This window comes from Chaetodon auriga, chromosome 2 (assembly GCF_051107435.1).
Source record: "Chaetodon auriga isolate fChaAug3 chromosome 2, fChaAug3.hap1, whole genome shotgun sequence".
In the NCBI taxonomy this organism is placed as follows: Eukaryota; Metazoa; Chordata; class Actinopteri; order Chaetodontiformes; family Chaetodontidae; genus Chaetodon; species Chaetodon auriga.
Genome location: NC_135075.1, coordinates 2,396,062 through 2,411,686, shown reverse-complemented (window position 1 = coordinate 2,411,686; position 15,625 = coordinate 2,396,062). Strand labels below are relative to the sequence as shown.

Here is a 15,625-nt window from a genome sequence, read left to right as displayed (position 1 = left end):
TTGCTAAAAATGCTAGTTAGTGAATAGAGTTTAACTGGATTCTGAATGTATGATTATTCTTGAGATGTGTCTTATAATTGACTGAAGTCTGGCAAGGAGGAGGGTTTTTTTTTTTTTTTTTTTTTGATAGGTCTGAAGGTGAGAAAAACTTCCACGTTCTCAACAGTGTGCAGCAGAGGACTGATGTCAAGCACTGTATTGATGTGAGTCATTCTGTTATTTTCGGTAAGGCTGGGAGCAGACCTTAAGATTTTTAAAACTTGCAAAGTCTAGACAGCCCAAAAATAATGACTTTTTTTTTTTTTTTTTTTTTTGTCTTGGCAGCCACAAAGACCACATACTGAATAACCGAGACACGCACAAGATGCAGGTAGACAATAGTAAGAGCTGCATTATAAACAATCAGAAGTGTACAACAACACAAACTCTTGTTCCTGTATAAGAACAGAAATAGACAGTAATCAAAAATTGCTTTTCTTGCAAATTTGACTTGAGACTGGAATGACCTCAGTACAATTTAGTTTTAGTCAGGACAGAAAATGAGTCAGTTTGTATGAAAGACTAATTCTCTTAAATAAACTAAACATTAACTGGCTAGGTCTTCTCTCAAGTGAAGATGTAACTTCTCTTTTTCATATCAAATATAAGCAGAATCTCTTTGGGCTTTTGAACCGTTTGTACAAAATATACAATCTGAAGACATCCATGTAGGCTTTGGGAAAGTATGGGCATTAAGGTTTTGTGTTAAACAAAATATAAACAAAAATACAAAATTGACATATTAATTAATACTTAAAATATGTGTTAGTAACATCCCTAACTGACTTGTTTGTGTGCGCCTGGTTATGACTGTGTGGGAGTTTTCACTGGATGTTCAGGTACTACGATGGTTGCTGGTTTTAAGAGGTTGGTTATAGATCACCTCTGTCTTCGGATTTCTGGACTTCCTGTCTGAGATGCATTCTTCATCATTCTTCCTCCATCTCATAAATCTTATTAATGTCTCCACCTGCTCTTCAAGGTGGTGAAGCCAATACTTTGTCCACATTTAGCTTGCTCCGCTGTTGCTCTTGAGCAAACTAATTTCGTTTCATTAGGGAATAAGTCTGCCAAGTGCTCTTTAGACTGTAGCAAGAAAGATGAGAGCTAAAGGCTTTTTCTACAGATCCTGAAGTAATGTGTTTGTAATTCACACAGCACAATACATGAGTAGGTATAAAAGGTTCAACCTACGTCACTTCAGTCTTAAACTCACAGACAGACAAAGTCATAATCTGTTTGAGCTACCTGCCATGAGAGAAACCAAACATTTTTAGTATTTGAGATTTATTTAACAAGAATGTGCAGTAGCTGTTTATGGTTCTGGTTGCAGTAAAACATTTTGATGCACTGTGGGCTCAATATTTGAGAATTCAAAAATCTGGCTGGATCATTTGTGAAGGACAGCCTGGAGATGCAGTGTAGCAAGTTTGATGTCAATTGAGCAAAAAAGGGTGGGAGTAGGTTTAATTGATTTTACAGTCTTTAAGAAAACAGAGTGATGGACTTCATAATTCTCAAGCATCTATACATTTCTCCTCATTGGGCCAATATTTTGGTGCAAATGATGCAACTTTAGACAGTTGTTGTAACACCAACAAACACCAAATGAAAAAGTTTGGCACAAGACTGGATGTGTGCAAAGTTTTGTTTATTTTCATACATGGAAAAGCTGCTCAGACAGTTATTATTTAAAACTTTAAAAAATACCGTTGAAACCATGTATTTCCTATCCACACATCAGTATGCATTAGCATGTCCATTCTGTATCACCCAGAGCTCAAACTCACAACCTTAGATACAGTACCAATGTTAAGTCATGAGCTTATTGAACTAGTTGTCAAGTGAGAAACTATAGATGGCTTCACACTATAACTTAGGCAATCACAAGGGTTTCATATAAAGTGGGATTTCAAGATAGTAATTCATTTTTACAAAGACTGATTGCTCCATAAGTGACAAACTTTATGACACTCTGAGGACAGGTCATCAGACTATTAAGTATTGTCTGTTGTTACAGACAATGCATGAAATATGGATGTTGCAGTGAGAGATGCCAGACTGTCCCCACTAGCAGGTTTGAACTTAGGCTGCAACAGCTGTCTGCTTGGTCAAGTGAGGCATGTAGTGTTATTTCACCACAGCTCAACTGCTTCAGCTGTGCTGATCACCAAGCAGAGACTGTTAAGTCTGCCAGTACAGAAACTGATCATGGATGTGGTTACTTAATGGAAGAATGAAATTATTTTATAGGAGGGGAGATGAGGTCCACTGTGGATTATGTTTCCTTTTGTTTGAGTAGTAATATGGACTTTAAGGATAAGCTCTGGGCCATAACTTCCTTTCACCAAGCCATCTATTTCAAGTTCTGGTTCTTGGAAGCTCCAGGCATGGCGGAATTGTTGAATAGAAAATCAAATAAACTAAATTAGAATTTACAATGTATAATAATTTCTTAGCTATATATAGAGAGAATTTTATTTTTTAGTTACCTCCCTGTCAGGTTCCCAGCTAGTGTCAGTCCCCCAATTCCCAGCCATCTAACCCACAGTGTGCTAGCTTCCATTCTGCACCTTGACCTGCTAGCCACCAGCCTGCTAGTCTCCTGTCAGCTCCAGCCCCTGAGTCAGCTAGCCACCGGCTTCCTGTCCTCCAGCCATGTCCTATTCCTGAGTGGGCTAGCTTCCTGTCTGATCTCCAGCCATGGAGCTGGCTTCCAGGGGTGGTCTTGCCTTTGCCACTGGCCTCTGCCTAAACCTCCAGAGGGATTCTGCCTTCAGCCCTGGACTCCTGCCAGAACTCCCAAGCAGTTAAGCCCATGAATTCTGGCATCTGGCTAATCTCCTGAGCAGCACCATGTATCTGTTCTGCCCCCAGGCTACCCACCTGAGGTTTCCTGCTTTGCCACTGTCCAGCTCCCAGGCCACCTGCCTGAGGTTTTCTGCTCCACCCCCTCTTCCCAGCAAAGACTGGGAAGTGGGGGTGACTGTCGTGCGTTGTGGGTTCATTAATTAGTTGGGTTATATTCAGATTAGAAAAGATTTCTAGTAATATGGTTATATTTTTGCAGGAGGACCAATCTAACCAATTTTTGTTAAAGTCACGTAAATTATGACCTTCATTAATACAGTGAAAAACTAGAAGATTGGGCAGGTGCAGCTGAGGATGTGTATTGCAAACATGTTTATTTTCATGCAGAATTAATGCATGAAAATGAAAAAAAAAAGAAGACAAGGTGTTCTGAATATTTGTGAGGTTAAATAAGCAAAGTTTGATGAAACATATGTAGCCACACAACCGCACCAAATGCATGTATCAGCTCTATATAGCACATCATTCATCGCCATCATTTGTTTTCAGCATCTGCACTTTTTCTACTCAACCATGTTTCTAAAACTTTAATAATTTTTGGTCTGTGCAACCTATGCTCTACATAAATATTTTTTTTTGTACAAAGCTCCTGATATTAATGTGTATATTCTATCCAATTTGCAAGCAAATCATGATCAGCACAATCTCTGATCAAATATACAGTAAGCTGTATATGCTGATGAAATTATGTTCACAAAGCTTTTCTTCACCTATATACCAAAAGAATACCTGCACCTCATCCTTGATCAGAATGACTGTACATAATTTCAAAGAATAAGTGCAATATTCTCAACCTGTTTTTTATATTATATATGTGTGTGTTTCTCACCTGTTTATAGGAGAGATAGATAGGCCTGCTGAAGATGATCCACTCCACAACCTTGCTACATGGAGGAGTAGTCAGAGAGCCGGTGTAGCGATAGTAACTTCCCAGTGAGGATGGCAGCAGATCCTTCAGCACAAATGGCTCCAGGACAGTCTCTTTTTCTATATGAAAGAAGGCAGGACAAAGTGTTCAGATCAATACAACATGATCTAGACAACATTCTTTATTTCACTGTAAACAATGGTGATCAGGCTGTCTGGAGCAAATCCAAGTGCCAGTGCTTCACAGCCTTTAGGTTTAGCTATTGATTTAATTTGCATTGCGCCTTCTTCATTCAATGCCCTCCTATTGACAGACATACTTAAACCAAACACCTATAGTTATACTCCTCTTGATGTTGGATGGCATACACAATACAATCAATGCTGCAACATCACACCTCCAAGCACAATTACTCACTACATGTGCTCACCAAACAAAAATCATCACTGATATGAAACACACTGTGGTCTGTTGGGAGGACGGAAGGCTGAATGAAATGATAAAGGTGTCTTCAAGAAAGGTAGACTGTTTACTTTTTTTTTTTTTTTTTTTTTTTACTTTTTTAGTGAGAGTAATGCAGATCCCCCAAGAAATGGGCATTTCAAAGAAAATAATTAATCTAACAAACATATTCACAGTCTAACTGTCAACTGTCAATTTATTTTCTCTAAGTGGCTGGCATTGAACTACCACTGACCTGAGGAAAGATGTTAGTTTGTGTTCTACAGTTGGCAATAAAAAAAGCCTCAGCACTGAATATTGGTAACAGAGTGAGCAATGACCTGAAAATTCTTTCAGTGTGTCAATGCACTGCATCTGTGAGTATCGTGCTAAAAGTAAATAATCAAGGCCCACTAGAAAGAGGGAAAGAGTGCAGACAATATCTTGCATTTACCATACAGAACAATTTTAATAAACTCGTTAGCGAGCTGAAATCTTCGTAGTACTTAATGCTGCCAGTGTCAAAAATACTGCCACTTGAGCTTGTCAAATGCATTTTCAACATCAAGTAACAACATGAGACGTGGTAAATGGACTGTGTTTGTATTACTCTTTTCTAGTCCGCAGACCACTCAAAGTGCTTTTACAACTCAAGTCTGCATTCACCTGTTTGCGCACACATTCATATGGCAGCGAAGCCACCTGCTCATTACGAACATTATCCACTCACACACCAATGGCACAGCATCGATGGCACGGCAGTTTTGGTGTTCATTGTCTTGCCCAAGGATACTTCAGCATGTGGACTGCCAAGGCCAAGGATCTAACCACCAACCCTCCGACAGGTGGACAACCACTCTACCTCCTGAACCACAACCACCCAGTATACTGTGGCCCCGGTATGTGTAATTGTGTGGATGCTTCTATCTGCAGTAAGGAAGTAAGCAAGCATGGAAAGCACCCTTCTTTATAGCAGTCAGAAATGAGCTCAAAATTATTGGGCCAAGGATGTCCCAAAATTGCAGAAGTACTTTGGGTGGAATCCTGTCAGGGCATGAGGATATCTCTCCTAACATTTTACTCAGTGTGGTTTTTAGCTCCTGTACACTGGCAGACTCTTTTCCACATATAAACCATTTTCCTCTAATTCTTCTATCCGAAGGTTCCTAATCTTTTATCAGGTTCATATCAGGTTTGACATATGTGGTCACAGATGAAATCTTTTGTTGCCATCTGCATGAATGTGCCATTTTCAACAGAGCCTTAAGGAATATAGACAGCAATAGATTTAGATCCATTGCCAGAGGACGAGCCCACTGTGTATTATTTGTGTTGCATCCTAGGAACATCCATTTGTTTTAGGTGAGATTCTAGCATTAACTATATCAGCCTGGCCCAGCACATCATTGATATTAACCTTTTAAATATTGGCATTTAAGTCCCAGACATTGAGACTTAAAATAGTCAGCTCAAACATTTTCACAGATAACCACAGAACTATTACAGACACGCATTCCAGTGCAGTTTATGTGCATGTTTATTGTCCAAGTAGAGACCCCTGCCTTCCCCACATCTGCCATTCTCGTACCTCACAACTTGTGCTTCTGTGCAGCTCACTGAAGCTAGCTACTAATCTAGTGGTCATATTTAGTGGCAATGGGCATAAGCGTAAAACATACATATAACATACCTATGGATTTAAGCCATATGTAATAAATAGAAGTTCCCAGCATGTGAAGATAACACTGTTAGAGTCAAACTGCCCTCTAAAAATAACAGTCACCGACAGAACTGAGAGCAGTCTTGTAACCATTACTTTCAAAGTTTCAGTGGGGCAATGTGTGGATAACAAACAGGACAGACCTTAAAACTCCATGTTTTGGTAGGTATTTGTGCTGAACTCTGGTGTCACACACTCTTGCTCAATTGCTTCTCTGTGCTGATTTTCCTTCAGGTGCGGGCCGTGCTGTAAATTTGATGTGCTATCTATATGTCAATAATTTACTTTCCAAGAGAGGGTATCCATTTCAAAAGCATTGCGTATGAAATTTCATGTTGTTCCTCGCTCAGTTTTTTTTCCCCTTTTATGGTTTTCTATCAGGGCAATGTTGTGTTGGAGTTTTGTTTTTTTTTTCTTTTTTTTCTTTTTGTCTTTAGCATTAGCTGAAGAAGTTGAGATGCAACAAGTAATCCTATTTGCCCAAAAAGACATTTACGTATCAGGTGTGGTTGGTGGTGGGATATCATCTTTAAATCTGCATTCAGTGATATTTTTGCCCACGCATCTGACAATATGTAAGCAAATAGTCGCCTATTTACACATCCAAAAGACACAAAGCAACATTGTGCAATATTTTTTATACACCTGGAGTCATGTTTCTGTCCAACTGTCAAATTAAGTCCACTATTTATTCTTGTTTTAGCATGTTTTTGTTTGTTTGTGATTTTTTTTTTCTTTTAAATGTGGCTTTTAGCTGCTAAATGTTCCACTGTATTAACCAGATAGTTGCTGACTTTGACTTTGGTCCTGAGCGGGTAGTGTACAGTGAGTTTATCTGACTTTTTTAGCTCAAAAGACATGGCATTTATTTCCTGGTTGGACCTTACATTGTGTCTTAATAATAAGCTCCTACACATTCAAAACATTACCTCTGTGAATATGTGCGTTACCTGGTACAACTTGAATCATGTTGCAAGATGGTCACACTTAAGACTGAATATCAGTGGCAGTTTTAAGAATATATGTAGTGCAGTAATTCTTGAATATCCTGTCATGTTAGAAAATGGATTAAATTTAAATGTAAATGTTTCATCATTTTCATCATCAACACCTCATCAGTCATCTGCTTCAAAACATGAAAAAAAGCTTTGCCCATGAAGACAGGAGGAAATGGAGGAAGTGTCCTGAAACTACAGGAGAGAAGAAGTCAGAGGAATGAAGTGAATTTTGAAACAAATGGAAAGATGGGGAAGGAGGAGTTATGCAAATTATGCAACCAGCAACAAAGGGGAGAGGAATTATGATTGAGAGCTGAGAGGAAAGGGAAGAGGAGAAGGTATTCAATCCACTGAATCGTATCCATGAGGAGGAAGGATGACAGCAATGGAAATAAACGGGGAGGAAGTGTGTATGAGTGTCTGGGACACTGGGTTGGTGTGTGCAGTAGGGTGTGTCACTTAACAAGGATTGCGAGGGAGAGATGTATGTCTCTATTGACAACAGATTGAACTGCATGTCTCCCCCTCCTCTACTCCCACCTCTTCCGCTAGCTCCTCCTTCCTCCTCTCACTCTTTGCTCTCCTACTGACAAGATTTGTCTCCCACTACTTTCCCAACCAAGTCAGAGATGTATTTTCTGTTTCGAATCCACATGACAGAGCGAGCTGGGGAACAGTCCGAGACAGGAGAAGGGGTGTCGACGACAGGGTGGTAGTAAGTGGGGTGTGAATGAACGATGACAGGGACAGACCTTTTTCAAGATTGGTGCATATGAATCAGTCCTCACACACTTTGGAACATTGCTTCAAACACAAAACTCAGGAGCATCTAAATGTAGCAGGATGAGATGCATCATCCCTGCTCTCATGGCACGTGAGGGTGCCGCCTTGCTCTCCCCTCAGCGCATTAGCCAATCAGCACCTGAGGCCACTCTATATAGGGAGGCAGTGCCCATCTTGTCACCCTCTCACTCTTTGGCACTGAGGCCTGCCCACTTCCTGGTTGCCTCACTTCTTCCTTCCCACCGTTGCTGGTGCAGGTAAGGTGGCAGTAGCTGTAGTAGTTGCTTTTGTACCTGATTTCGCCTGATTCTGCAAATTGTTATATCGGTCGCTATGTTTGGTTTCACACGTCGGATTGTCAGACACCGTGCTGACATAACAGCTCACGGGGGAATCCCTGTTCCGATGCATGTGGCTTATTGGCGGCCGCGGTTTGCCACCGCAGCCAGCTGAATGTAAGGCTCTCCTCTCCTCTCCCACATGTGGTCTGACGCAGCCTGACGGTATGTACAGCGCATGTCAACCTGTCTCTCTGCTCTCAGTCTCACCTCCCTGTATGCATGGTATTTTTATGGAACATTTGTAATAAAGTATTTTGTATTTTACCCAGAACCACGTCTCTTGCCTCAAGTAGAACGAGCCTGAGTGCCTTGTGTTGGTACCACAAATAACTACTTCCTTGGGCGAAATTCCCAGGGTGGTGTTGTCTGGCTCTGTTGGATTGTTTATAAATTTAATTTAATTGTACCCGACCCCACTCGTACGTGTGTGCATGCCACATAAACATGAGACAAAGTTTGTCGATCTTATATGGTCTACATCACATGCAAACATACAGCACCTGAAGGAGGAAAAGCATGAAGATTTAGCATGGTGATGCAGCTTGTGCAGTGACCATCTATGGGTTTTGGATATTCAATTGTCACAGTCCAGCATAGCACTTACCTGTGCTGCGGCTCTTCAGCCACGCCCCATACCTGCCTATCTGCACACCTAGCCTATTAGAGTCATCAGGAGGGTATTTAAGCCACGCTGTCATTCTTCCCAGTTGCCAGATTGTCTTTGCGTCATGCCAGACTCTCCAGCGTTCTTTTCCAGACTGATCTCCGGTGTCCGACCTCGCCTGTTCCTGACTACTCCTTCCGTCCAAGCCCTGTGTCTGCGGGTGTGCAGATCTTACCGCCTCGGTGGTTTCAAAGAGCATATTCCTCCTCCGAGAGTGGTTTCGACCACGCTGAAATCTGTCAGTGTTTTCTGCGTTCGATCTGCTCTCCTCACACGAACTCCCTCTGAGCCGGCTCTCTGCTCGGTACGGCACATTGTTACCCCGGTTGTCTGTTTCCCTGTCTTCCCTGTAAATTGGCCGGCACTGCAATTGGGTCCTCCACTAGCCCATTACATTCAATGGTGCATTTAGCTTAAGGACAGTGCAACAAATCCTCAAACCCACATGGTATCCAAATGACCCATATGAGACTTTTCTAACCAAGCATGACAGCAACTGTACAAAATCCTCACTCACTTCCTGGTTAACCAGCCCACGCCATCGCGCTGCTTTCACATTCCCTGCCCCATACTCACTCACGCAACCAGGCCACCACTCACGCAACATAATGCACACACCTGATGACGATCAGCTGATTAGAAACACAATATAACATACCTGGGTGCAATGTGCTATCGTTTTTGCATCCGGATTGTTTGCCCAAGATCCCAACACTTCTCCTATCTCCTGGCCTGCGAAAATAATCCAATGTGCTTCTTTGAAACGTGAGTGTAGCGTCCCTTTCCTCCTGCCTTTGATGATGGGCTGTATAGCCAACATCTGCGTGCGGTTTGAAGTAGCCATGAACGCAGCACTACCGCGAGTATTGTTTGTGTTGCAAGCAGTGATAAGTTAAGTTTAATGTGGGCACTATGCCGGTAACCGGTGCTTAAAATGTAAATCTGTAAATATTTAATTTGCAATATATTCATTTTTCTTGGTAAATTATTTTATGTTAATGATGCCATGGTAGTTAAGTGATGTATATTATTTCTCATGGATATTGTTGGTTCTTTTGTTGTTACAGCACACACGCAAACTAATTTCCTGTAAACTGAACATTAAAGAAAAGAAACTTGAGAGGAAAAGAGATTTATCAATAAATGCCTGTTTGCAGCTAACTGGACTTCACTCTGCCTGTGTCCTGCTTCCAACTCCCCAATCTGTTCCCCACCTCTTTCCAAACTGTCCCAGTGCCTCACCTTACCTAGAGCATTCCCCACTGGTTTCAACAACGTTTGTCACTTCCTTCCTTCACTTCCTTCACACCAACAACATAATGCAAGGTCCACTTTTTCCCGCTTTTTCTGGAGCTGTCAGTCACATCTGACTTTGACGACCATTTCCTTTGTCTCCTTTCTCTCCTTTTCTTTGATCACCATCTTTACCTAAACTGAACTAAATAAAGCTTGAAAGTTCCATACTTAACTATCTCCAGGGTAATTGGCCAAATTGTTTCTCAGTCACTAGTGCAAACATTTCCATGTGATACTAGAAACCCAGCACAACATAAGGCCTGTGAGAAGGCACCACACTTAAGACCACTGCTAAGCACTGCATTTGCATATTTATTTTTACACGTTTGTGAAACTGGCTAAGCAGAAAGTGCCTAGTCTCTGGAAATAGTTGCATCGCCCCAGAAAGCAACTGCACGGAGGGAATTCAGTTCAAGCTGGTGGCATCCACTTCCCTCCAGATGAAAGTATTTGAGAACCTGATATAAACATGTATTTTGAAACAAGCTGATAATGTTTTACAGCTATTACAGCTGGCATACAGGCTAGGGAAGAGACCAGATTTACTGTACTTACATCAGTATATTTAGTGTGTCTGATTGGAGCAAGGTCATTCCGAGAATGGGAAAATTATATACATATTTTGTTTGATAACTTTGTGATCCTAAGAAGCTTAAGGCACTTTAAAGATTACGTGTTTCCAAAGCCCCTTTAACACAAGAGAAGGAATTTGGCACACAGCTGGGGAAGAGCAAACTGTTTTTTGAAGACAAATACAAATGTAGCCAGTAAATACTCAACCTGAGGGTTTGCTTTTCCTGCAGAAATGATAAATGAACTTAATTTAAGATGTCTGATGGCTTTTTATCATTGATTATATTGAATCCATTTTTAAATCTTGTGCCCATGCCTCATTTGGTAGCTTCAGATGAGGCAAAATAACCACTGAGGTTACCAACAGGGCTGGAGACTTGCCCTGAAAGACTGAAAAACTGATGTCAGATCTGAGTCTGACAGAGCAAAATCTAGTACTACATACAAGACAGCATGTTAGCATTGGCACTGTCAGTATATTAGCATGTGGACATTAGTATTTAGCTCAAAGCACCACTGTGCTGAAGTACAGCCTCAAAGAGCCACTAGCATGGCTAGACTCAGACTCTGAATCTTGTTTTGAACTGTGACCACAATCATTCCCTAATCTTTACCAAGTGTTTACCAATACAAGCTACAGTTTGCACTGAATGTTACAAAATATTGTTATTGAATATGTTGAATATGTAACCTTCTGAGACCATTATTCTATCTGGGGATGGGTTTGAACTCTCTCAGGTCTGACAGTCATCAATTTCTTGTGCTGGAAAAATCAATTCCTTTCACTGCTTGTTTCTTCTTCCCAATACGAGTTTCTCTTGATTGACTTATGGTAGAGAAAGATTGATCAGAATAATGATGTGCTCTTGGTTATCTTCATTATAAAGAAAGAAGAGAACGTGGCCTGCATCCTTAGAAAGCATTCATATTGTGTCCACAATGTCAAGCAGAAAAGTGCAAAAGTACAATACAGTGAAAAAACTTAGAGAACGCATTCCGTTGATAAAAGTTTGATGAGAACACCAACTAAATTTCTGAACTCCTGAACAGTACTGCTTTGTGGAGAAAGTGGGTCTTGGAAAAGTCATACAGGGACAGTGTTGCAAGCTTTTTTTTTTAAAAAAAAAAAAAAAAAAAAAAAAAGCTGAGATATTTCAGTTCGAAATCCTGGAGTGTTCGAGGGCAGTTTCAAGAAAAAAAAAAAAAAAAAAAACAGGGACTCATTTATCTGCAATGCAGTTAAATTGTTTCATTTGCACGATATGTGGTGGTGTTTTATGCCTTGATGAGAAGTTTTTTTTGCTGCAAAAACACTGAGCTAGTGACTTCCTATCCAGTCTTATCAACAGATGGTAAATGTTGGGATTTATTCTGTGGATTTATTAGGATTTTATGGTGTGTTTTCGTTGTTTATTGTGTGTTCCTCTTGTAAAACCTTAGACAAAAATGTTTGAATTAATTTGAGTGCTTTATGGTCATGAACAATTCTTCTGTCAGCATTAGTATTTCAGCCATGTTATTAGTTTTGTAGAATGAGTTGTTTTCTTTTGTGGGATTTTCCTGTTTGACCTTCTCACATAATAATAATGAAACAAGTAAATGAGCACATGTTGCCCCTAAATATACTGAGTTGCAAAGACAAATTTGAGGCACTGCATTCATTGTTATTATCTCTTTGGTGTATGTCTTTTATTTGTTAGTGGGCTTCAGGAGTAATAAGGCCTAGTTTGACATTGTGAAATATGCTTGATCACTTTTTTGTAGAGGGATAACAAATTTCAATCTCAGGTTCTTGTATTATGGATGGAGCTGGAGCTGGGAGGCAATAAACTTAGCCTAGCACAACAGTGGAAGTAGGACCTCCTGAAGTCGCATCACAGTGAGGTAGCCATGCACTCACCAGAGCAGTACAGCACAGCTTGATGAGCTGTTCGTTAAAAAATTATTACAAAAAGCAAAAACTGTCATTTTCATCATTCAATTTCTGTCTGTGCGTTGATTAAACCACTGATATATAACTTGTTAATTAGTGAGCTTTAGAGGTGCAGGCTAGCACATTTAGCCAATCACAGCAACAGAAAAATGGACACAAAACAGGAATTAGGAACAGAATTAAGGCCCAAGGAGTTCTGTGTGGCAGAAAACACAGATGGAATCGTGTAATTTGATTGTAACAACAGAATCAGCTGTAACATGCAGAAATTGCCAAAATGTGGATGCAATTTAGTAAAATGAAGTTATGGTGGTTTATGGTCGAATAACTGAGTGAATTATTTAAACAATCTTTTCCTACCATTATAAGCGTTTTTTTAACAGCACCTAAGCCAAATGAACAGAAAGTGCTGCTGTTTTGGTGTCACGCGCGTGCACACACACACACACACACACACACACACACACACAGAGTCATGTCGAAGAGGTCCCCTGAGAGAGAGGGAGTGAGGCAGCACTTGCAAGAGCTCATCACTTCAACAAACTCTCACAAGGGCAACCATCTTCAGCCAATGCAAAGCTTGAGTTCACTGAAGACTTTGTGGCTGTATGCTGGGGGTACTACGTCCATTTCTGGTCAAGCACTGTAAACAAGGAGGAGCGTTGTCACACTCACTTACCCAGTGTGTTTAAGCTGCATATGGAGGCTGTCCTGCAGATAAAAAAATAGCGTTGTTGTCTTAGCGGTGTTGTCAAATTCATTGAAACTGATTACAATTTGAATATTTTCTCATTGAATTTTATTCATCCACCATTTGATGAGACACTCTGTCTGGTGTCAAAATGTGGTTATATCGTAAAATACGGAATTCAGAAATTTTTTTACAGAAACATGGATTCTGAGAAAAATAAAACAGAGTTTTAATTTTAATTCTTAAATTTGAAATGGATCTCAAGTGACCCTAAATAATTCTTAGATAAGTATCGCATCTTTGATGCCCCTGTCAACATTCAGCATGGATGTGTTGACTGAAATTCAAAATACACTTTTTTTTCTAAACCAGTGTCAGTCTGAATATTGAATTGAAACAAAATGGCATTTTTTTACCTACAGTCTTTTGGTTGTGTGTATTCATGTTAAGGCTTGCTGGACTATGATTGTCTGACAACCTTGATAGAGGTTGTACTCTAAATCCAGTACTTACTCTGTTCTCCTTTCGGACAACAAAGCCAAGGATTCTTTGATAAGAGAAAGCAAAATCTGTCACCTAAAGCTCATTCAGTCTTTGACCTGTCCTCATAAGAAACTGCATATCTGGGATTCTGTAAAAGTGGAGAAGAGTTACATGAACATGCAAAGAACAACACACCATGTTGACTGATTTTAGAGGATTATGATCAAAGAAGTCTGTGTTTTGAGTATGTCCAGTACAGAACAGTACATAGAAGGTGAGGCTTTTTCCTTGTTTCGGTCCCTCATATAGCTGAATAGTGACACACTCCTCTGTGTTAACACTGTCATTCCCTCTGTTAATCTGCTCAAGTGTCTTTGCTCACACTGCTCTCATGTCACAGTGCTGAAATAAAGCCATTCCTCCTCACTGCACAAAGTCTCCACTGACTTGGCACTCTGTGACCCTGATTGGCAATTAATTTTTAAAGGCTGTACATGGCTTACTGTGGTTTCCCCTGGTTGGAGGTTCCACGTCAACCCTGTGGCCTCTTTAAGAGGAATTCGAATAAGAGAAATTCTGTGTTCATTTCCCTCTTTCTCTCTCTTTCTGTACCACTGTAACAGTATGTCTGCCACTCCTTTGCTGATGGGGGTTTAATCCCAGAGTGTTTCTTTCACATCAGATCTGATATGGCTCCACTGAAGAGTGTTTGTATGTTATGTTAAGCTTCTTTTTCATCTTCTCAAAAGGATTTCCAGAAATTTGGGGCAGATGCAACAATTTATCTGACCTCATTTTTTTCTTTTGGTGTAGTTTTGAGGATTTTATTCACAGTCTTTATCATGATTTTAGTGGATATTTGAGGAGTTTTTTTTTTTTTTTTTAAGACCATTATTTCGGGCAATCTTTTAGGGTAAGCATTTATTTATAGTTGTTGGTTTGATCATCACAACTTTCCTTCAGGCTGTCTGATGAATTGCACTGAATCTTAAAAATGCTTCATCCAGCTATGTCAGTGTGAGGGTAACTCTTGAAAGGCCTGTTGTTTTGGAAGAGCTTGGGTGAGATGACAAAACTCACTCTGTTCTTATGAATGAATCTCATGTGGTTAGATCCCAGAATATGTTAACCAACCGATGTTTGAACTGTTTAGGGTCCACAATGACTACAAAAATTGTTTTGTACATTGTATGCATTATGTAGGTCTGTTATTTGAAATATCGGACTAACTGATAAGTTTCAAAAGGAACTGTGAAGAGATTTAATGCATAGCAATGACTCACTTTGAGGTTAATGTAGTCCAATGTTGGATGGAGTCACAGTGATTCACAGTCAAAATCACCTGTCAAGTCTAGATGGTTCCATTCTAGGTGAAATCACAGTGACTGGTGATCTCATTCACCTGTTTACTTACCTGGCATCCTTAAATACAGCTTGCATTTGTACACACTGATGAATTTTGGAAAACATTTTGTGTACTGTCTGGCAGGTGACTGAGACCCTGTTTATACCTGTCTTTATTGTGTGTCTCGGGTGATCGGACAGCACTAAATATCAGTGTAAATGACCATCAAGACTATGTAGTGGAAGTGATGTAGGCAGTAGTGAAATCTGACTGCAAGTGGTCAGCTGGTTACCTTAGAGACAGGATAGTGTGACCATCTCGTCTTTATACATGAATATCATGTGGCCTTACTGGGTGAACTAACTTAATTTTCCTTGTGTATTTCTTTTCGTATATGTATTTACTATACTGTACTGAAATTACCTGTTGACATTAATGTTAATAAGAGAGCCTTCTGCATTTTGGACATTCCCTCAGCTTTCCTCTGTGTTGCCATGAACATTGCTGTGAAATTTGCTGAGTTTTTTCTTTTTAAATTTTTGAATTTTTTAACTTTTTATATTTTATTGAAGTTTTCAG

At 40.1% G+C, this 15,625-nt stretch overlaps 1 protein-coding gene across 2 annotated transcripts in view; it reads right to left on the bottom strand.

Annotated features, from left to right (window-relative positions):
- The window catches only part of LOC143332315 (receptor-type tyrosine-protein phosphatase gamma-like), a 433,828-nt gene that overhangs the window by 85,402 nt on the left and 332,801 nt on the right, over positions 1-15,625 (bottom strand). For both annotated transcript variants that reach the window (XM_076749645.1, XM_076749655.1), the window contains exon 7: positions 3,740-3,897. In XM_076749645.1, the coding sequence (XP_076605760.1) occupies positions 3,740-3,897 (158 nt within the window). The remainder of the gene's footprint in view (positions 1-3,739; positions 3,898-15,625) is intronic.